Source organism: Podarcis erhardii (genome assembly GCF_964252035.2).
Source record: "Podarcis erhardii genome assembly, chromosome: 17".
NCBI classification, from domain to species: Eukaryota; Metazoa; Chordata; class Lepidosauria; order Squamata; family Lacertidae; genus Podarcis; species Podarcis erhardii.
In genome coordinates this window covers 6,185,410-6,207,514 of record NC_138515.1, presented here as the reverse complement: position 1 = coordinate 6,207,514, position 22,105 = coordinate 6,185,410, and the positions used below count along the sequence as shown (strand labels likewise).

Below are 22,105 nucleotides of genomic sequence, written 5' to 3'. Positions count from 1 at the left end.
TGCCAGCTGACGCCCGCAAGCCTTGCGCTCCCGGGGGGAGATCCCCCGGGTGCGCAAGGCTTGCGGACACCTGCGTGGAGCACGGGGCGTCCTCCGAAGGGCGCCCCGTGCTCCGCGCTGCCAGCTGACGCCCGCAAGCCTTGCGCTCCCGGGGAGAGATCCCCGGGTGCGCAAGGCTGGCCGACACCAGCGCGGAGCACGGGGCGTCCTCCGAAGGGCGCCCCGTGCTCCGCGCTGCCAGCTGACGCCCGCAAGCCTTGCGCTCCCGGGGAGAGATCCCCCGGGTGCGCAAGGCTTGCGGACACCTGCGTGGAGCACGGGGTGTCCTCCGAAGGGCGCCCCGTGCTCCGCGCTGCCAGCTGACGCCGGCAAGCCTTGCGCTCCCGGGGAGAGATCCCCCGGGTGCGCAAGGCTGGCCGACACCAGCGCGGAGCACGGGGCGTCCTCTGGAGGGCGCCCCGTGCTCCGCGCTGCAGGCTGCTGCCCGCAAGCCTTGCGCTCCCGGGGGGAGATCCCCCGGGTGCGCAAGGCTTGCGGACACCAGCGCGGAGCACGGGGCGTCCTCTGGAGGCCGCCCCGTGCTCCGCGCTGCCAGCTGACGCCCGCAAGCCTTGCGCTCCCGGGGAGAGATCCCCCGGGTGCGCAAGGCTGGCCGACACCAGCGCGGAGCACGGGGCGTCCTCCGAAGGGCGCCCCGTGCTCCGCGCTGCCAGCTGACGCCCGCAAGCCTTGCGCTCCCGGGGAGAGATCCCCCGGGTGCGCAAGGCTTGCGGACACCTGCGTGGAGCACGGGGCGTCCTCCGAAGGGCGCCCCGTGCTCCGCGCTGCCAGCTGACGCCCGCAAGCCTTGCGCTCCCGGGGAGAGATCCCCCGGGTGCGCAAGGCTGGCCGACACCAGCGCGGAGCACGGGGCGTCCTCTGGAGGGCGCCCCGTGCTCCGCGCTGCAGGCTGCTGCCCGCAAGCCTTGCGCTCCCGGGGGGAGATCCCCCGGGTGCGCAAGGCTTGCGGACACCAGCGCGGAGCACGGGGCGTCCTCTGGAGGGCGCCCCGTGCTCCGCGCTGCAGGCTGCTGCCCGCAAGCCTTGCGCTCCCGGGGGGAGATCCCCCGGGTGCGCAAGGCTGGCCGACACCAGCGCGGAGCACGGGGCGTCCTCCGGAGGGCGCCCCGTGCTCCGCGCTGCAGGCTGCTGCCCGCAAGCCTTGCGCTCCCGGGGGGAGATCCCCCGGGTGCGCAAGGCTTGCGGACACCAGCGCGGAGCACGGGGCGTCCTCCGGAGGGCGCCCCGTGCTCCGCGCTGCAGGCTGCTGCCCGCAAGCCTTGCGCTCCCGGAGGGAGATCCCCCGGGTGCGCAAGGCTTGCGGACACCTGCGCGGAGCACGGGGCGTCCTCCGGAGGGCGCCCCGTGCTCCGCGCTGCAGGCTGCTGCCCGCAAGCCTTGCGCTCCCGGGGGGAGATCCCCCGGGTGCGCAAGGCTTGCGGACACCAGCGCGGAGCACGGGGCGTCCTCCGGAGGGTGCCCCGTGCTCCGCGCTGCAGGCTGCTGCCCGCAAGCCTTGCGCTCCCGGGGGGAGATCCCCCGGGTGCGCAAGGCTTGCGGACACCAGCGCGGAGCACGGGGCGATGGGATGTGGGAGGGAGCTCGCTCCCCGCCCCGCGTGTGCTCGCCGCCGCCGCCCCGCCTCTCGCCGCCCGACTCGCCCGCCTCCCTCCCACGGCACACCAGCCGACGTCCCGCGGCACACTAGTGTGCCGCGGAACACCGGTTGGGAAACACTGCCTTAGAATACCCCCAACTTCCTCCTCCAAAAGGAGATTGCCCCACTTCAGCCCAAGCAAACTCTCCAATGCTCATTTTGCAAATTCTCCCCCTTCCAGTGGACATTTGGCACCTGCTTGCTGGCCTCGGTCCAGTATACCTGAAGGAGCGTCTCCACCTCCATCGTTCTGGCTGGACACTGAGGTCCAGTGCTGAGGGCTTTCTGGCGGTTCCCTCGCTGCGAGAAGCCAAGTTACCGGGAACCAGGCAGAGGGCCTTCTCGGTAGTGGCGCCTGCCCTGTGGAACGCCCTCCCACCAGATGTCAAAAGAGAAAAACAACTACCAGACTTTTAGAAGACATCTGAAGGCAGCCCTGTTTAGGGAAGCTTTTAATGTTTAATAATGTTTAATGGAAGCTTAATCCAGACAGGACAGAGGTGTTCCTGGTTAGCAGAGCCGACTCAGAAGTGTGTAACTGATTTTTGATGGGGTAGCTTTCCACTTGAAAATAGGTGGGGATTCTTCTGGACTTTTCTATCACCTTAGATGCTTATGTATCAGCACCAACTATGCCCATTCCTTGAGGCTGCACATTTGGCTAGGGTGACACACGCTTAAATTGCATCCCATCTGGATTCCTGCAACAGGGCTGCCTTTGAAGAGAGTGCTTGGAAATTTCAACTGATTCAGAATATTGCAGCAAGGCTGTTAGCAAGAGCTGCTAACTTGCAACATAACTAAGCTATAAATCCTGGCTTATAAAACCATACTGTACAGAGGCTATGTCCTGGTGCATGCAGCTTAAGCCCTCCCACTTTGCACAACTGGCTAAGCAAACCACAAAGGGGATGGATTGGTGCTATGTCTGAACCCAGGATTGTGATTTGTTTCACTGCAACAAACTATGGCTTTAGGCTGGCTAGCAATCAAAGCTTGCTAGGGTGGAACAAACTACGGTCCTAGGTTCAGGCACAAAGCTAAACTATCTTTTTTCTGGTTGCAGATAGGTAGCCGTGTTGGTCTGCCATAGTTAAAACAAAATAAAAAAAATCCTTCCAGTAGACCAACTAAGTTAGTTCTAGGTATGAGCTTTCGTGTGCATGCACACTTCTTCAGATACACTGAAACAGAAGTCACCAGACCCTTCTATATAGTGAGAAGGTGGGGAGGGGTATTACTCAGAAGGGTGGTGGGAATGGGTGATTGGCAGATAGCTGTGATGAGCCTGTTGACGCAGTCAACCTATTGCAGTCATTAAGAGTTGTCAACAGGCTCATCACAGCTATCTGCCAATCACCCATTCCCACCACCCTTCTGAGTAATACCCCTCCCCACCTTCTCACTATATAGAAGGGTCTGGTGACTTCTGTTTCAGTGTATCTGAAGAAGTGTGCATGCACACGAAAGCTCATACCTAGAACTAACTTAGTTGGTCTTTAAGGTGCTACTGGAAGGAATTTTTTTATTTTGTTTTATCTTTTTTCTGGTGTGTTTTCCAGCTTGCACCAAAGAAAGAGGGAAGTGAGAGTGCCTGATACAATTTAGTGAGCCAAGGGTGATGGCTAAGGTTTAGGGCTTAGAACTGTGTGTTTCAACTGCTACAGGCTTCCAATTTGTTTCCAGGCACAGTTCAAAGTACTGGGATTGACTTTATGGCTTGGGGCCAGGATAACTGAAGGACTGCCTTCTCCAGCATGAACTGTCTCCCTACTGAGACCCACCTGCATGTCCCAAAGCCCCCAGAAATATGCCTATTTAGGACTAGGAAGAGGGTCTCTCGGGAATGTGTCAACAGCAAGCTGAAGTCTCTGGCACAGCTTTAAACTGTAGTCCTTGGCACATCATCTATCAATCCACTGGGCACCGCTCCTTGTCCTTCTCAGTGCAACAAGCATATTTTTGCACGGTGCGTACTTGTAGTTCACAAGAGCCTCATGCCTTGCAGCAATAACAAATACTGTACTGGGACATTTATGTGTGTATTCTGCTCAAATGCACAAGGAATCCAGTTATTATTGGAGAGCCTCAGTTTTCAAGTTTCTAGACCTTATGGGGTTTTTTTGGAAGAACTTTAAAACTGTGTGAGAAATGCCTAGAGTTACTGGATAAAGCTTCAGGTGGAGTGGGCTTGCTTTAATGCCCCTAGCTGACCCAGGCTCCCCACCATGTAGGGCAGGTCCTGAGTACAAGCAGTCCTTCCTATGGCTGCCTAAAGCAGGGACAGGCAACCTAAGGCCCAGGGGCCGGATGCAGCCCAATCGCCTTCTCAATCCGGCCTGCGGACAGTCCAGGAATCAGCGTGGTTTTTACACGAGTAGAATGTGTTCTTTTATTTAAAATGCACATCTGGATTATTTGTGGGGCCTGCCTGGTGTTTTTAAATGAGTAGAATGTGTGCTTTTATTTAAAATGCATCTCTGGGTTATTTGTGGGGCATAGGAATTCATTCATTTTTTTTCTTTTCCAAAATATAGTCCGGCCCCCCACAAGGTCTGAGGGACAGTGGACCGGACCCCTGCTGAAAAAGGTTGCTGACCCCTGGCCTAAAATCTGATGTGCCACCTGCAGAGGGCAGACAGGAGAGCCTGAAGAAGGGCCAAAATTGACCAAATCTTTCCTTTACCTGGAAACATTGCTGCTGCAATGCAATCAGAACTCTGCTCTCCTCAATTTCTCCCTTTAGCTTCATGATTTCCTTCTCATGATCCGTCACGCTGATTACAGGGTCTTGCCCACCTCCCTCAGATACGCAGGAATCAGCAGCATAGACAGCTGTGGAGGGAAAGGGAAAGCAGGAATGTGTCTTTATGGAGCCCAACATTTCAGCACTAGGAGGCTCAGAGAAGGAAGCTACAAGAGAGAGACAGATTTTGGAACATTCGAACTCAGGACTTCCAACGCATCAGCTTGCCTGGTTGGTCCAAAAATGTTAAAAAGTAATTTCAGGCTTCAAGCCGCACTTAAAAAGATTTCAGAATCAGTATGGTTTGGTGAAGAGAGTTGAAAAGCTAGACTCCACTGCAAGACGGGAATAAACAGTGATGTACCTCACAGGGTTGTTGTAAAGTTCTTAAAGTACCTTGTGTATTTTTAAACCTGAAAACTGGATCAGTTCGTTATTGTATGCAATATTTTTAAAGATAACAGTGTACATACAAACACACCCTTCCAGGTGGTGTAAGTGTCTTAAGGCTTAGGTCAGAGAAGCTTCACTTGTTCCGTTCCTAACATACCATGCCTTTGCTTTATAAACATCACTGCTAAGGAAGGCTGCATTTGAGTGGAAACAATGCACCAAGTTTTGATATAAGCAAGTGTCCTTGTTGCCAGTAAACTTTCGTGAGCAAAAGGCATCATAGGAGGATTATGGTTCTTGTTGCTTTTGAATTAGCTCCAGCCAGAATCAAAGCTGAACAAAACACTACAAAAAATGTCAGCCAGACCACCTTTGTTGGTTCTTATTGAGCTGATGACGACTTCTGGCTTTTCAATTCAGGCAAAAGGGGGCTTGCTGATACCACAAGAGAACAAGGCCAAGTAACCAAGCTTTCGTCCTGCTATGCAAGCAAGTTTCCATGCTGTGTTTTACCGCTGCTAAGGTCTTGCACATGTCATCCCTGAACTGAACAACGTTAAGAACCAACATAAGCCAACATCGGAACCGGGTGAGACATGCAATCAAATGTTGTAGTGTGGATTTCAGCCAGCTTCTCTCTCCACACCCATTATGGAAGCAAAAAGACCTTGCCCTGTGTAATCCCAGCATTTGACATACAGAGAAGTTGCTGTATGCAGAGGAACCATTATAGCTGCTATCCTCCAGGAATGTGCGTAATCCTTTCGGAATCTCATCCAATCTATGTTTGCGACCAGTGCCAGATTTACGTATAAGCTAAACAAGTGTAGCTTAGGGCCCCATTCTCTTGGGGCCCCCCAAAATATTTAAAGGGGAAAAACTGGATATACATTTCCAAAATATAAGATAAGTTCAACAATTACTTTGATAAAAATACCTATTTTGTTATGTGCAAAGGGCTTTGGATACCTATTAGGACCATAAATGACCATATAGCATATATTCAACACAAAAAACAGCAACAATTTGTTGTTGACAAAGGACAGCTGGACATATAAAGGGCCCCATTACCTTCAGTAACTTAGGGCCTCATCAAACCTGAATCCGGCCCTGTTTGTGACCATCACCGGTGCCTCTTTTTCCCAGGGAATTCCGAGGGTAAGTACAATGTGATATGGGAGTAAAAAATCAGAGGAAAGAACTTGCAGCTTCCAAAACCATACCTTGACCCCCAAGGGTCTTGAGGCTGCTCTTCAGCCTGCTCCACTGCTCCTGGAAGGCCTTGTATGGGCAGCTTAGATCTGTATCCTGGAGAAGAGAAAGCAGCAGCTGAGCACCAGAGAAGTCAGAGGACTGTGGATCACCCTCCCATCAGATGTCAAGGAGATAAGTAGATATACAACCTTCAAAAGACATCTGAAGGCAGCCCTATATATAGTAATGTTCTGATACATTTTTGTATTATGTTGGAAGCCACCCAGGTTGGCTGGGTCAATCCAAACAGATAAAAAGGTAAAGGTAAAGGAACCCCTGACTATTAGGTCCAGTCGTGGCCGACTCTGGAGTTGCGGCGCTCATCTCGCTTTATTGGCCAAGGGAGCCGGCGTACAGCTTCCGGGTCATGTGGCCAGCATGACTAAGCCGCTTCTGGAGAACCAGAGCGGCGCATAGAAACACCATTTACCTTCCCGCCGGAGTGGTACCTATTTATCTACTTTGCACTTTGACGTGCTTTTGAACTGCTAGGTTGGCAGGAGCAGGGACTGAGCAACAGGACCTCACCCCGTTGCAGGGATTCGAACTGCTGACCTTCTGATCAACAAGCCCAAGGCTCTGTGGTTTAACCCACAGTGCCACCCGTGTCCCTCCAAACAGATAGGCGGGGTACAAATAATAAAATTATTATTATTAAGTGGCGGCGGCAGTTGCCGCCAGCCAGGAGCCCCACAAAACTCTTACCTGGGCGGTGTCAGTCCCCAACAGCTGCTCCACATCTTGGCCCACTTGGCCCAGCAGCTGCTTCAGCTGGGCATTCTCCAAAGCCAGGCCCTGCTCCCGCCGTTCCTGCTTGGCTAGCTGGGTACGGTAGAGCTCTTCCTCCTTCCTGCCAGAAAGGAGAATGAAGAAATAAAGGAAGATAGATACTGCCTTCCAAAGCCTAAACCTGGTTCAGGACTACCACCCCCTGTGATCTTCAACAGCTATCCACCGTTAGGATTCATTTCCTGTGCTGCAGTCATGGGATTGTTTTTATCACATGATGGTGTATGTTTTCATTCCACATTGTAGGAAGTCACGGAGACAGGATGCTTGTATTACTGTGTTTCCATGATGTAGGACGTTTGTCCTTTGTTCTCTCTCTTTGCTGTCTGATGCTGAAGAGGAAGGAGCTGAGTTACAATGCTCCGCGTGTGTATATGTAAATAAATGTAGTTTAGCCAAATGCTGCGCTACTGAGTCTGTACGCTGACTGCCTTTACTCTGCTGATCCTGAAGTGTGCTGATGTCTCTAAGGTATCAGTCACTGTGATTTTCAGGTTGGAGAAAGATTTTGAATCTCCCAAACGAATGACCAGGAGTGAGAGAACATGCCAGTCGGGCATGTGTCTTTGCCAGACCCCTACTCTTGTGTAGGACTTCTTGACATCTACCACCTCTTGATAACCCATCCTTGGATTTAAGAATTTACCTGGCAGCCAGGAATTCCATGCAGGCTGGGAGGGTGGGTGGGTGGGTGGGTGAGGAAGGAAAGTCTCTTCCTCCACGACCCACACAAAAAATGCCACGTGGAGCAGGCATACTTAGCCTGTATGACCTCCAGATGTTGTTGAACTAAAGCTCCCATCATTACTGACCATGAGACCCGGTAGCTGAGATTGATGGGAGTTGATGGAAGCAATAGCTAGAGGGCCATAGGTTCCCCATCCCTGATGTAGAAGGGCCTGGGGTTCCATACTCAGAAGCTCTAGGTAGCAATGGGATAGGGAAAATCTCCTGTCTGAAACCCTATAGAGTCACCAGCAGTCCATGCAGACAGAAGTGAGCTAGCTGGACCAAAGGCTGACTTGGTAGATAACTAAAGAAATAGCTATGATCCTATGATCCTATCAGGTAGATCAGCTTCCTTTAACCTTTCCAGACCCATTACCCACTTTTAACCCAAACATGCATTTGGGGACCCATTTCTGAATATTCTACCATACATTTGCACAGTGGTAGTGCTTCTGTTGAAACGTCGTCCAGCCTAGACACTGAGGTCCACCTCTGAGGGGCCTTCTGGTGGTTCCCTCACTGTGAAAAGTGAAGTGACAGGGAACCAGGCACAGGGCCTTCTCGGTAATGGCACCCACCCTGTGGAATGCCCTCCCGTCAGATGTCAAGGAGATTAAAAAAACTGTTTTACTTTTAGAAGACATCTGAAGGCAGCCCTGTTCAGGGAAGTTTTTAAAGGTCAATGCTTTATTGTGTTTTTAATATTTTGTTGGGTGCTACCCAGAGTGGCTGGGGCAACCCAGTCAGATGGGTGACATATAAATAGTTTTACCCACCTTGCATAAGGCTGTGACCCACCAGCAAGTCCCAACATACCAGTGGAAGAGTGGTGCACTAGATTAGTCAATCCATTTCTGTGTGCAGCTAGTTCTTTCACCCACTTCTTAAAGCCCCTGGGTCCTTAACAGACAGGTCCCTGTGACTCACCTGCCAAGCGTTTTCCCGGTTTTCCACGTTGCTCTCCTACCATCAACCCGGGGCAGGGTGTTGAGGACTTCAATTGCTAGAGACAGCAAGACTAGCCTGAGTAGGAGATCAATATTACACCATCTCTTTCCTTGCCCCCAGCCCCAGGACAGAACTCCCCTTCCCCAGACCCCACAGCCAGGTTCTTGGAGCGGAATCCAAATTGTGCTAGAGCAAGCAGCATACGGAGTCCTGCATTGCAGGGGGTGGGTCTAGATGACCCTTGGGGTCCTTTCTAGCACTACGATTCTATGATTCTATATGCTAACTTCTCCACTTTCCATTATTTGAGTTGCAAAAGGAATTTTTCATCACACCCAGATGAAGTTCTCTTGCCTTGAACTTCCACACTCCTCCACCTTGCTCCCGTGCCCACTTACTTCCTCTCTTGTCTTTCTTGTCAGTCACCAGCTGGCTCATCTTCTCCCTGAGTCGGAGTAGCTCTTGCTCCTTTCTTTTCATTTCGTGGCTGTGCTGGCTCTTCTGGTTGGCCAATGCATTCAGGAGCTTGGCAATCTTTTCAGACAAATGCAGACTGCTATCAGCTAGCAACCCACCACAACTCCCTTCGTCTGACCCCGTTGAAAGTTCTGTGTTCTTAACAAGTCCACGCGGGAAGCAATCCCAAAGTCTATCCAGACTTTCCCCTCCAATATATCACAGCTGGTCAACTTGTATTGCCTTTTATTCTATTCGTCCTCACATACATGCATGTGCAGGAGTTGCTAAATTGGCCACAGCAGCAGCCTGCTTAGCGGGGTAGCGCTGGCACTGTTTTTTAAATGCATGCTTTAACATCATCAGCCACAAAACCCATTGGGTGGAAAGAAGAGGTGGCCATAAATGGAGTTGAAAAAATCTTAAGAGTAGTATTCAACTAAGTTTTACTCAGACTAGAGTATTCAACTAAGTAGACCCAACCAGGGCTTCCTTCTTCCACCCGGCAAGCAGAAATGTGTGCACTGATGGTGTGATCTGCTTAGCGCTACGTTGAACCCCCTCCTGTAGAAATTACCGGTAATGGATGTGACCTAATGGTACCGATTATTTTCATTGGCAAAGCAGAGGAGATGGCCAAAACCATCTAGGAATTCTCTCAGTCATTGGGAATGTATCACTGAAGACTGTTGGTAACAGGAGAAAGACTGGACTATTATTATTATTATTATTTCTTCTTCTTCTTCTTAATTGAATTTATATACCACTTCTTAATTGAATTTATATACCACCCTTTACTCGGGGGTCTCAGGGCGGTTCACAGAATAAAATCAAGATATAGAACCACAAAATATGTGATAAAAATAAAAACAACCACCCAATAGCCCCCCCCCAAAAAAAACACATTTTAAAAGGGCATAGGATGTAAACCAGATCAACCAAAGGCCTGGTTAAAAAGGAACGTTTTTGCCTGGCGCCTAAAGATGTATAATGAAGGTGCCAGGCGAATGTCCCTGGGGAGAGCATTTCACAGACGGGGAGCCACTGCAGAGAAGGCTCCGTTCTCGTGTTGCCACCTTCTGGACCTCTCAAGTAGGAGGCACATCTCAGGGTCTGGGTAGGTTCATATGGAAAGAGGCAGTCCTTGAGGAATTGGGGTCCTGAGCCATTTTATGGGTTTGGAGAACCTTGGAAAGGCTACACCCAATTTTGACCAACAGAGGAGCCTCAGCTGGGGTTTATTATGTCCAAACTGCATTATTGTGATGCTCTTTTAAGCTGGCCTCCTCTGTTCCCACCAGTCTCTTTTCCTGCTGTCAATTAATGAGAAGTGTTGCCAATTGGATTTTCCACCCCCAGCATTAGAAAGCCAAGGTTCAGTCGTTTCCCCCCTCATTCCACTTACTTCATCCTTTTCTCCTTTCAGCATGCTATTCAGTTGCTTGTTCTTGCTTTGCAGTTGCTGCTCCTTGCTCTGCACAGCTGCAATTTCCTGTTCACAAGCTTCCACCTGGTCCTGAAGTTTTTTGGGGCAGGGTGGGAATAAGCAGGAGGTGTAAAGAATTAAGGGAAGAAAAACCGCGTCTCTCTCCCTGCACCTCCCACCCCCAAAATATAAAGCACCCCGCTAATTATATTGCTGAACAGGGCAGGTGGATGATGCATGGGTTAATAAGTCTGTAGGGAAGCAAGCAAATATCTATATAGGCCCAGTTCACACATAATGCTAAGCCAAACCATGGCTTGCTGCAAATGAGCGGATTGTTTGATGTATTATGGTATTTTAATATTTTGTTGGAAGCAACCCAGAGTGGCTGGGGAAGCCCAGCCAGATGGGTGGGGTATAAATAATATATTATTATTATTATTATTATTATTATGCGGGTGGCGCTGTGGGTTAAACCACAGAGCCTAAGACTTGCTGATCAGAAGGTCGGTGGTTCGAATCCCCACGACGGGGTGAGCTCCCGTTGCTCGGTCCCTGCTCCTGCCAACCTAGCAGTTCGAAAGCATGTCAAAGCGGGAATGTTCGAAAGCATGTCAAAGCATGTCAAAGCGGGAAGGTAAACGGTGTTTCCGTGCGCTGCTCTGGTTCGCCAGAAGCGGCTTCGTCATGCTGGCCACATGACCCGGAAGCTGTACGCCGGCTCCCTCGGCCAATAAAGCGAGATGAGCGCTGCAACCCCAGAGTCGGTCACGACTGGACCTAATGGTCAGGGGTCCCTTTACCTTTACCTATTATTATTATTATTATTCCTAGAGAGAAGGTTGCAGCTGCTCTCCTCTTCCTCCTGCTCCCACACTGCTGAAGGCCAACTCATGCTTTGGCTAAGTGTTGCTTCAGAGCCCAGGTGTGTGGCATGAGCAGTTAAGACAGGAACAAGCCTTAATTACAGCCAGGTAAGTTAACAGATTTTAGAGGCTCACAGCTGCTTTAGGCTGAATATTGGTTCCTAACTGAGCCTGCTACCTGACAGGGCAAGCTGGGCCTTTCCTCTTCTAAAAGAATTCTAAGGTCTCAAATATAAATTAAATGTACAAGGCAAACCCATACCTAAGTATATAAACCACGTGTCTGAAATAGTACAGGAGAGCAATCCTCAAGCCATTTTGACTCTCCCAAATTGACCTCAAATATTCCTCTGCAAGGAAGGAAGGAAATGGGAAAGCCTCCCCATTGTCTTTTGCTTACCTGCCTTAAGGGCGTATTTGTGTGTGAATAGGGTGAGCCTGTGACCTGGATTCAGGAACTAAAGTATTAACCATCACAAAAGAATGGCCAGGCTGCCCAGGTAATGCAATCAGTGACCGCTATCAGGTATCCTGGCAGACAGGATTTCTGCTGTAGACCGCTTCCTTCTGTGATGTATGTATGATGTTTCAGGGGGGTGGTCTTGGGCTAAAGGTAGGCAATTTCAAAAGTCTGTATAAGGGCTTGCGTACCATTGTTCAGGATTCTCCTCCCTCCTGCGTGTGGTGAGTGGGGACCCTGTTGCAACAGTTTAATAAAGATCAGGCTTACTAGCCGTATTGCTTCTCAGTATACTCTGGTTGGCCTCTGTTATATTCTCCTACCGATAGGGGACCCACTTAAGGACTTTTTACGGGCTCTTGGATACCCCATAAGGGGAAAGGAGCAGTTTTTTCTTAATAACACCCTTATTGCAGGTAGGTGTCCAAATCTGGCATTTGGGGCTGGTGGAGCTACCCACAAGCTTATCTACGTCATGGGCTCCTTTGGAGGAAGGGCAGGATATAAATTTAATACACAAGCAAATAGAAGCAAACAGAACTTGAGCAACTGGCTGTGGCCCCCTCCACCAGCAGCGTGCTCACAAGTAAGTCCACTAGTTTATATCACTGCAGCATGCTAGGCCTCTCCTCGTCCTGGCACCCTCCCCTTGAGAACCCCTAAAGATCAAGGAGAATAGATGATCATACAACAGTTAACCCTGTATGATCTTTTTGCTGCTGCTTAGAGTAAACAGTGTTTAATTTATAACAGAGACAGCACTGCCCAATCCAGATAGTTGCTGTTCCAGTAAACTATTTAAGAGTTTCATGCTGTACAGAAATTGTCCTTGAACAGGGACACTTTGATACAGCTTCTTCTGCCTCACCCATTTCTTAGTTGCCATTACACAGAAAAATATTTTGAACTATTCATTATTCAGTGGAAGTTTTTTTCCCTTATCAATTGTGATTTATTTTTTTTGCTGCGCTCACAAAATTTCCTATGAGCTCATGATTAGTCCACAGAAAACCCAGAAGTTAAAAGGCACTAATTATATTGGGTAACACTTTGAACATTCTGAAGCGCTATCTCAGTAATTCTTACAGCAAACCTGAAAGGTAGGACAATATTATGCCACACTGCGAATCAGAAAGGTTGCTGACCCCTCTTCTACCCCAAGACACCCAAATGCAGAGAATGGGCATGAACAAGCTGAGATGCACTTATGGGATGAACAGAGTAAAAACCCAGGAGCTCTGACCTTGAGTTTACCATGCCGCGACCTCAGATAGTCCAGTTCTCCAGCCCGTCGCCTTTCCTCTGCCTCCAGGTCACCCAGCTTGGCAGACACACCTTGGTAGAGATTCAGCAGTCTGCAAGTACTGTTAACTAACGCCAGGAGGTCAAAGCCGTGCTCAGCACCATCTCCAGAACCATCATCCTTATATAGCGCAGGAAGCCCCAGCACCACCAGTTCCTAGATAGAGAAGGTAGTTAAGGAGAGAAGAGTCACTAAAGGAGTCCAATGACTGTTTAACTGCAACTGCTTTTCTCCAGGTTCTGTCCACCTTACCATTAGGTACTCAGTTTCTCTCCTGGCTCATTGGTTAACTTGCTTTCACCATCTTCTTAACCAGTCCTTATACAGGGGCCTACCAGCACACTGAGACATGGGTGGCTCTATGGGTTAAACCACAGAGCCTATGACTTACCGATCAGAAGGTCAGCGGTTTGAATCCCCGTGACGGGGTGAGCTCTCATTGCTCAATCCCTGCTCCTGCCAACCTAGCAGTTCGAAAGCACGTCAAAGTGCAAGTAGATAAATAGGTAGTGCTCCGGCAGGAAGGTAAAAGGCGTTTCCATGTGCTGCTCTGGTTCTCCAGAAGCGGCTTAGTCATGCTGGCCACATGACCCGGAAGCTGTACGCCGGCTTCCTTGGCCAATAAAGCGAGATGAGCGCTGCAACCCCAGAGTCGGCCACAACTGGACCTAACAGTCAGGGGTCCCTTTACCTTTACCTACCAGCACACCAGAAGTCTACCCTTCTGTGATCCCTTTGCAGGAGACAGATATCCCCAAATTTATCATACAGCCCCGCTTCAATAGAAATTTTGACGCATCCTCAAAACTACCCGGCAATTTGAAATGTATAAATCTAAATCATAAAAGTGTTGGAAATGTAAAAAGAAAGAAGGTTCTTTTTATCATATGTGGTGGTCTTGTACTAAGGTTAAAGCTTACTGGGAAATGATATACAGGGAATTGAAAAGGATGTTCAAAATAACCTTTGGGGGGAAAAAACCCCAGAAATTTTTCTTTTGGGAATTATAGAGACAGAACTACCTAAAATGTATAAAAACTGATTCATGTATGCTGCTACAGCGGCAAGAATGTTACTTGCCCCAAAATAGAAAGAAGCAGAAGTCCCAGCAAAGGAAGAATGGATACAAAAACTTATGGAATATGCAGAAATGGCGAAACTTACTGGAAGAAAAAGAAATCAAGATAACATTTTTTTTTAAAAAATGGTAATGGTTTATTACATTAATTATAAACAGATAAAAACATTGGCAGGATTGTTGTAATAACCTGCAGTTTCATAAGAGTATATATTTAAAGAAGATGAATCAATGAGCAAATTAAGTTAATCTGGATATGCAGAAGATATTAAAAACAGGAACTGCAGAAAGAGGGGGAAAGAAGTCAAGTTTTGAAATGTCAAAAGGATTGTAAAAATAGTGAAATGTATAAAATTTATGAAATGTATAAGCTTGAAAAGTACAAAATAAAAATACATAAAATGCAAACAAAAAAACAAAGACCCCAACTACCCTGCAATTTGCACAGGAGCGAGGGAAGCCTCTCAGCTGTTACACCTGCAGCTTGACATAACCAAACTAGATAGCAGCAGACAGCTGGAAAAGTAGATTCCTTCCCTGTAAAAGGCTCAGTCCTGACTCGCACACAGTGACCTTCCTGCCCAAGGCCATTGCTCACCTTGTTAAGGTAGGAGATACAATGATCGACATTGTCACTCCAACAGACGACATCGCCCAGGCCACCAAGGCCTCCCAGAAGCTCCCCAGAGTCAGGGTAACAGGCTGGGTTGCAACCATCAGCTGAAAAGAGGCCCATCTCAGAAGCATAGCTGGAAACGAAGAACTGTGTGTCTGTGAGGAAGAAGACAAAGTAATAACACAGGAAGGTCGAGCGGGAAGACATAGGTGGAAGAGAGACCAAAGGATGCCTGAGCTGTAGCTAGGATGCACACTAGCATGATGGACCTCTGCGAATCCAAAGGACAGAGGAAGGTCTCCTGCGGCTTGAGTGTGGGAGTGAATGCTAAGCTGGCGTTTTCATGCATGCATCTGCACCCGTGTTAGAAACTGAGATATGGAAGCCAGGAGCTAAATGGCACCTTAAGCCGAGATTATGGGCACGGCAATGGAATGTCTAGGCGCACTTTTTTTATAACAAGAATACAAAGCTGAAAATGAATGAACTGCAGCTAAAATATTATTTTCATTTTCCACATGGTCTAGTCCTTCCCCTGCGCACCCCCCATATATTCTTAAGAGGGTCTCTTCTCCAGTCTTCAGAGAGTAGCTGGAAGTGGGGAGGCAGAAAAACATCCTCCTTTCCTTCCACTCTGCAGTTTTAATCTGAAATCTTAGGCGCAGTATTGCGCCCAGAGCGCAGAAACTGCTTGCTCTAATGAAATTCCCAGTCGCAAAATGTGTCTAGAACAGTGGGAGTTTTGAACACCGGTTTCCACACACACACACACACACAGAGAGCTTCTTTACCCATATATTTGTGCACTCAGTAACATACAGTCATACCTCAGGTTGAATGTGCTTCGGGATGAGCAGGTTCGAGTTGCGCTCCGTGGCAACCCAGAAGTAACGGAGCGCATTACTTCCGGGTTTTGCCGCTTGAGCATGTGCAGACGCTCAAAATGATGTCACGTGCATGCGCAGAAGCGCCAAAACATGACCCGCACACGCGCAGACACGGGTTGCGTTTGCTTCTAGATGCGAACGGGGCTCCGGAACGGATCCCGTTCACATCTAGAGGTACCCCTGTACTGGTATAATTGTTATTCTAAAGCAGCAATGCTGCAGCAAGCAAAGGCTCTAACAGCTCAGACAGCTGCTAGTGGCACCAAAGCCAGACAGGATGTGTGTGACTGCTGCCATGGAAACAAAGGGGCAGTCCATCTTTATTGAGCACAGGATATGAGCTCAGTGTGTGTCTTATGACCTGTACAGGATGTACATGGGTGGAGTTTGGAGTTTCTCTCTGTTTGTTGAAGAGAGCAGACATCTTTTACTGTATGACTGCTATAGACAGGAATAAAAAGCATGTAGTTACATTTCTGTCTGAGTCTGATTCCCCTCCCTGGGAATATGCAGGGAGGAGGAGAAGGAGGAGAAGCAGTTGGTGTGTTTTTCTCACAGCCTGAGGAAAATCGCCGGAACGGACCTCGTGTGCATTCCTGCCGGGAGTCGCCGGAGGGAGGTCAAAAGGAATTCAGCCGGTGCCTGCAGATAGGCACATACCTCTGACCGAGCTTGAATTCTAACAATAATGACAAGCTTGAATGTGAACCAGCCACTTAAAGACAGCCATTTCAGTGGCACCAGTTGTATACTTGAATACACAGCCATATAGAGAAAACAAGTGCAGCTTTTTTGTGGGAAATGACTGTAGGGTACAAGGCTGCAGAGATAAAGTCCCAGAGGTCCAGGAGCCCTGCTCCACAAGGAGGAATCAGTCCAGGAGGAAACAGTCCTAGAAAAGCAGAGTAGTTCTCCCACCAGCTATAGCACAGGCCATTTGGTGCCTCACTATCTCAAGCAGACCTTGAGATTGTCACTCTCTCGCTGAGCCTAACCTACCTCACAGGGTTGTTGTGAGGATAAAAATGTGTCTCTGTGGATATAATAATGTACACTGCTTCCTTAAGCCCCTTGGAGGAAGGATGGGATAGAAATGTAAGAAATCAATCAAACGAGCAAATGCTGGAAAAGTTAGAAACTCTGGCAAGCATCTCTAGTTAAGATGCCTTACCAAATGGTAACTGCAGTTACCTGTGAATAGTTGTTCCCCTGGAGTATCTGAGGCAGCTGAGGCTTCCATTTTCTACCAGGGGTTCACTAGAAATCTAGAAAGAAACTAAGAGTTATTATTATTATTTTAGACACTCCTACAAGGTCCACAATGCAGCAGTGACACAGGAATCTGAGCTCATCTACACCCAGCTAGTCAATATGCTTCTGACTCTCTTGCAAGAACTCACACATTAATTCTATTTCAATAATCACTACCAGTTACTAGCAGATACAGATTCATTTTTTTAACTTTGATCCTGTACTGAATTTACTTGCCAGGTGGGTGACTGAGAAAACTGAATGTCCCTCTAGGTAACAGGGCCTCACATTGCTTATGCAGTGAATTTCTGGAGAGCTTTTGAATTTAGGTAAAAAGAAAAAGCACAACCTTGGAGGCCGTACACTTGTCCTGAAGTGTGGTTTTTTTTTGGGATTCAGAAAAGTGTGTAATTTCCCCCACACATTATTTTGCAATGCTTTCCCATCAGATTGCCTCAGAATAGCTCTGTCACACAGGTGGCTTCTGCAAATCCTGCCCTTTGCCCCATGCTTCTGTCAATTTAAGGCAGCCTTTGCCAAGCTGGTGCCCTGCAGATGTTTGGGATGAGGCAATTCTCAAATGCCCCTGCCAGCACCACTGGCTGACTGGGACTGATGGGAATCAGACTAAAACATCTGCATGTTGGTGAAGGCTCATTTCAGGAATGCTGCCTGTTTCCTAGGACAGAAGGCCTGGAGTTTATCAGCATTTTAGGCCATACTATTAAGATTGCCTGCCAAGCCATATTTTACTTGTCTACTCTGTAAGGATGCTAGCTGGTTTGCCACTGTAAACAATGGCCCCACAGCATTCCTCAAACTTGGGTTCCTGGCTGTTGTCAGACTACAACTCCCATCATTCCTGACCACTGGTATTGCTAGCTAGGGATGATGGGAGTTGTAGTCCAGCAACAGCCAGGGACCCAGGTTTGAGAAACACTGCCAGAGTCTTGAACGCATCCCTCCCAAATGTCCCACCCCACATTTGTAAACTTTTCTGGACATAGACCTAGCTATGCATTTGCTACTTTGTAAAATGTACGCATTTTTAAAAATATTCAAATATTAATTAAGATGCCTACATATCACCTTTTATTAATAATAAAAACACAAACAAGGCAAAACATACAATAGAGCCCTTATAGGACAGCTGCCTGACAAGCTTTTCTCATCTCTATGTGGGGAGAAAACTTGCCCTGTGGAATTTCTGCTTAAAAGGCACAGGCACCCTGCAAACCAGGCAGAAGTTGGCAACCTTCATAACCACCTTCCCTCAAGCTATTAACTTTACTTTAGTATTCAAAGGGGAACCTGCAAGCACAATCTTCATCCTTTAAGAAGTCATCACTCAAATCTCCATGTTTAAAGGGGTTTCAGGCACCTATATTAGAGGGCAGCAAGCTTGTTGTTTTTTACTCAAGCTTTGCCTGTTTCCCAGTGCAGAATTATTGCCCCTGTTCTCCTACTTTTAAGAATATCTCTGCCACTTCCTGCACCCACCCAGACAGAAGGATACAGAGACACTAATAATAATAATAGCAGCAATAATAATAATAATAATAATAATAATAATAATAATAATAATAAACAACATATGGGAAAAGGTGTGGCTGATACTGTTAGGGAACAGGGCATGAGGTCCATTTTCTCTCTCTTACACACACACACACCCTCTAGCCCTTCAAACACACAATCACACACAGCATCCATAGCGTATAATAAAAAGCTATTCTTTTTAAAAAGCAAAACAAAACTTGAAATCCCCCATAAGCTTATCTCGTTGATAAAATGCTCACACACTAATCCTTTAGCTGCTCCTATTTTTTTTTATCTGTAAGCCGCCTTGAGTCCCTGGCAGGGGGAAAGGCGGGGTATATTATATAAAGGAAGAATAGGACGGCGGTGAAGCCGCCAACCTCGCTAGCCTAACCCCCTGCAGAGTTGGGCAATATACGCTCAGCAGCCCTGCCGGCACCAGAGGAAACCCCCCCCCCCCGACCCGCCGTCCCCACAACCGCAATGCACACGCTCCTTACTAGCGCAGCGCAGACCCTGCAAGACTCGCCGGGAGCTGCAGGTCAATGGCTTTTCCCCTAAAGTTCCCGCCCCTGTTCAGCGCGACTCGCCATTGGATGGAATGGAGGGATCCCGCTCTGACGTCATGCAGTTTGCAGTTCCGATATGTTGAGGCTGGTTATCCCCAGAAGTTTCAGAGTGAGGTATACTGTACTCAGTGCCGGATTTACGTATAAGCTAAACAAGCTTTAGCTTAGGGTCCCACTCTCTTGGGGGCCCCCAAAAAAATTAAAGGGAAAAAAAACCTGGATGTACGTTTCCAAAATATAAAATAAAAAGCAAATAAAATAAAACCTACATACAGCAAGTGTTTTGTGTTGCGTAGGCTCCTATGATGTAGGTAATGGGCCCTGCCTGCTAGCCTGCACCCTAAAATATCACTGGTTTGCTCATTTCTATATATAGGGTGCCTACATTCTGCATGGACTGGTTGTAATAATTACTTTGATAAAATACATATTTTGTTACGTGCATATGGCTTTAGATACCTATTAGGTCCATAAATTACCATATAGCATATATTCAACACAAATAAAAACAGCAACAATTTGTTGTTGACAAAGGACAGCTGGACATATAAACGGCCCCATTACCTTCAGTAGTTTAGGGACTCATCAAACCTAAATCCAGCCCTGGATATACTGCAGCTGAATATGGAGGTTCCACTCAGCTATCACAGAATATTGGCAGCTCAAGGCAGTAGAGGAGAGAGATTGGCCAGTCACTTTTGTGCATGTGACAGTATGCACAGCCATTTTGTGCTGGCACCCATGGCACTTTTTTATCAATATATGAGTACTGGCACCTCACTTTTAAATGTATTTTTACTGGGGAAAGGACTGACCATCTTCGTATTGACGTCTTTATTTTAACGTGCCGCCGGGGCCATTCTGAAACTAGCAAGCAATTTAACAGTATATATCCTATTGGAATGCACTTAAAATCCAGCTAATATATCTGAAACATGCTACCTATCAGTTTAAGGCACTGTAATAATCAAAAGCAGTGGTTCCCTAACTCCCCACCACCACCACTTGACAATTACTAAGACCATTTATTGATTTTTCTGCCCCCTGTAGCAATTGTAACACATTGCACTAGATGCTGTGTGGCTTTTCATGGAATTTTATTACTTCATTTGTTTCTTACATTGTATTACCATTTGAATTCCAGAGAATACAATGTAAAGTACGAGCATAAACAAGAGAATACAAAGAAAAGAATAAATTAAAATGCTTTTGGAGGGAAAATCTTTCTAAAGATAGTTTTCTATTTAAGTTACATTATAGTCCAAAGGCTATTCATCAGGAAATAAGGATTTGTTTTCAGTTTTTCATGTGTGCTAAAACTCAGTCTAAGGTTTTTATTTTTTTAAAAGCGTTTAACCACATCAGTTAACAAACATGGATACATATGCTATAATGTTATTGTTTTAGTTTAAAAAATTGTTTAAATTGTTATTAAGGAAATGATTATTTTTCTCCTTCCAATAAAGCACAGCAGAAAAGTTGTCCAAATATAAACTGACTAGTGATTTAAATCGATTTGATTTAAATCAAATTCACCCTGCTTGTCGTGAATATATGCACCTTCCCCCTCCATTAATGTTTTGCGGCCCTCTCTCGTCGCCTTTTCTGCTCTTTTAGACGTGGCAGCCATTTTGTGATGTGGCAGCATGCCCCTACAGCAGCCATTTTGAGTGCAATGCATCAAACGGAGCCTGCGCAGTCTGTGTTACTGTTGACTGTGAGCATATTAGGAAACTTTCCAGGTTTGGGGGCGGGATAGGGTGTGGTGGGCCTTGAAGAGACAAATAATGATGTGCTAGTCACAGAGGACACACACATATGGCAACGATTTATCAGCTGCTCGTGCCATAGGAGGATCCAAGGGGCCGAAGTCTCTTCTTCCACCCCTGCAAAATATTTGAGGGGACTGGAGCCCCCCCCCAAAAAAATTGATGGTCAAAATGATGTGCATGCGCCATATCTTGTGATCAATTATGTGGGGCGGGGCTCACCTGCCCCCCTCCCAATATGTTATCAAGTTGGCACTCTTGGCTCATGCTATCTAGCAAAGTGCTTTTGCAAAGTGATTGTCTACAAAAGTGCTTTTATAAAACCCCAAACCACATCACTTCAAATGCTGTAAGGTGTGCAGGTGCCCCCTCTCTACTTTTTCCACCAAATACTTATATCCAACTGTGGATAACTGGGATTCTAATTTTTTAAAAATAAATAAATAGTTTGGGAGTTATGGGATTAATTTGATTCCCAGAGCCAACCCACAATTTCTGAGACACAGGTTCCCTTCTGAAACATTGCGAGAACCACAGAATTATGGAATTGGAAGGGACCACGAGGGTCATCTGGTCCAACCCTGTGCAATGTGAGAATCTTTTACTAAGATGGTGACACCCCCCCCCCCGCTGATTAGAAGATTAATAAAATAGCAGTTTTCAGTGATGGGTGCCCATGCGAACCCTGGGACTGCTTCTCAGCCCAGTTGCAAACCACCTCCTAGTGTTCCGAGTCCTGCACAGATATCCACTTTCCATTCTCTCTGGAAATATTTGCTCTTGAACATGCATATCAGCTATCTTTTGCAAGATTTTGGTGTCATTGTCTTGTTGGGGAGGGGAATACTTTTTTGGGGCCGAAGCAGCAAACTCCCCCACAAGTACATGCACACTTCTTTCGATACACTGAAACAGAAGTCTCCAGACCCTACTGGAAGGAATTTTTTTATTTTGTTTTGACTACAGCAGACCAACACCTGCCTGTAACTAGAACTATGAAAGCCATGATTATGCATGGATGTGGCATAGAGATGTTTGTGGACCATCCTGGGCTTCCTCCATATTGTGTGGCTGCAGAAGAGCTAGATGGCAGGACAAGGTCTATGAGGAAGGTGTTGGAAACACAGTCTTCTTGGTTACCTGGCAGAGATAATGTTTTGGCAAACTGTCTGGGCCACAATTCTGCAACAGCCAGCAAAATTATCTCCCACAAGCCTATGCTGTGGACTATGGGACTTCTACCTGATATAAACAGCGGGCCTATAAGTTGAGGGAACCTCAAGATCTGCTGCCAATAGCCTTTCACTTAGAAAACCAAGGGAAAAAAGAACGC

The 22,105-nt window shown here is 47.5% G+C and overlaps 1 protein-coding gene and 1 long non-coding RNA gene across 5 annotated transcripts in view; one reads left to right on the top strand and one right to left on the bottom strand.

The window, feature by feature from the left end:
- The window catches only part of LOC309332210 (afadin- and alpha-actinin-binding protein A-like), a 101,682-nt gene that overhangs the window by 5,445 nt on the left and 74,132 nt on the right, over positions 1-22,105 (bottom strand). Inside the window, exons 1-10 of one of the 4 annotated variants that reach the window (XM_081845210.1) lie at positions 19,568-19,774; positions 16,839-16,912; positions 14,743-14,915; positions 13,007-13,222; positions 10,417-10,527; positions 8,954-9,089; positions 8,535-8,610; positions 6,795-6,939; positions 6,059-6,143; positions 4,383-4,531 (exon numbers count right to left, since the gene is read on the bottom strand). In XM_081845210.1, coding sequence (XP_081701336.1) covers positions 4,383-4,531; positions 6,059-6,143; positions 6,795-6,939; positions 8,535-8,610; positions 8,954-9,089; positions 10,417-10,527; positions 13,007-13,222; positions 14,743-14,915; positions 16,839-16,887 — 1,140 coding nt within the window. In that variant the 5' untranslated portion in view covers positions 16,888-16,912; positions 19,568-19,774. Of the gene's footprint in view, positions 1-4,382; positions 4,532-6,058; positions 6,144-6,794; positions 6,940-8,534; positions 8,611-8,953; positions 9,090-10,416; positions 10,528-13,006; positions 13,223-14,742; positions 14,916-16,838; positions 16,913-18,852; positions 18,887-18,934; positions 18,985-19,567; positions 19,775-22,105 lie in introns of those variants that run through there. The other 3 variants (XM_081845208.1, XM_081845209.1, XM_081845211.1) reach the window with 3 other exon arrangements.
- Positions 1-22,105, top strand: part of LOC309332555 — a 103,890-nt gene that overhangs the window by 67,665 nt on the left and 14,120 nt on the right. The window lies entirely within an intron of this gene.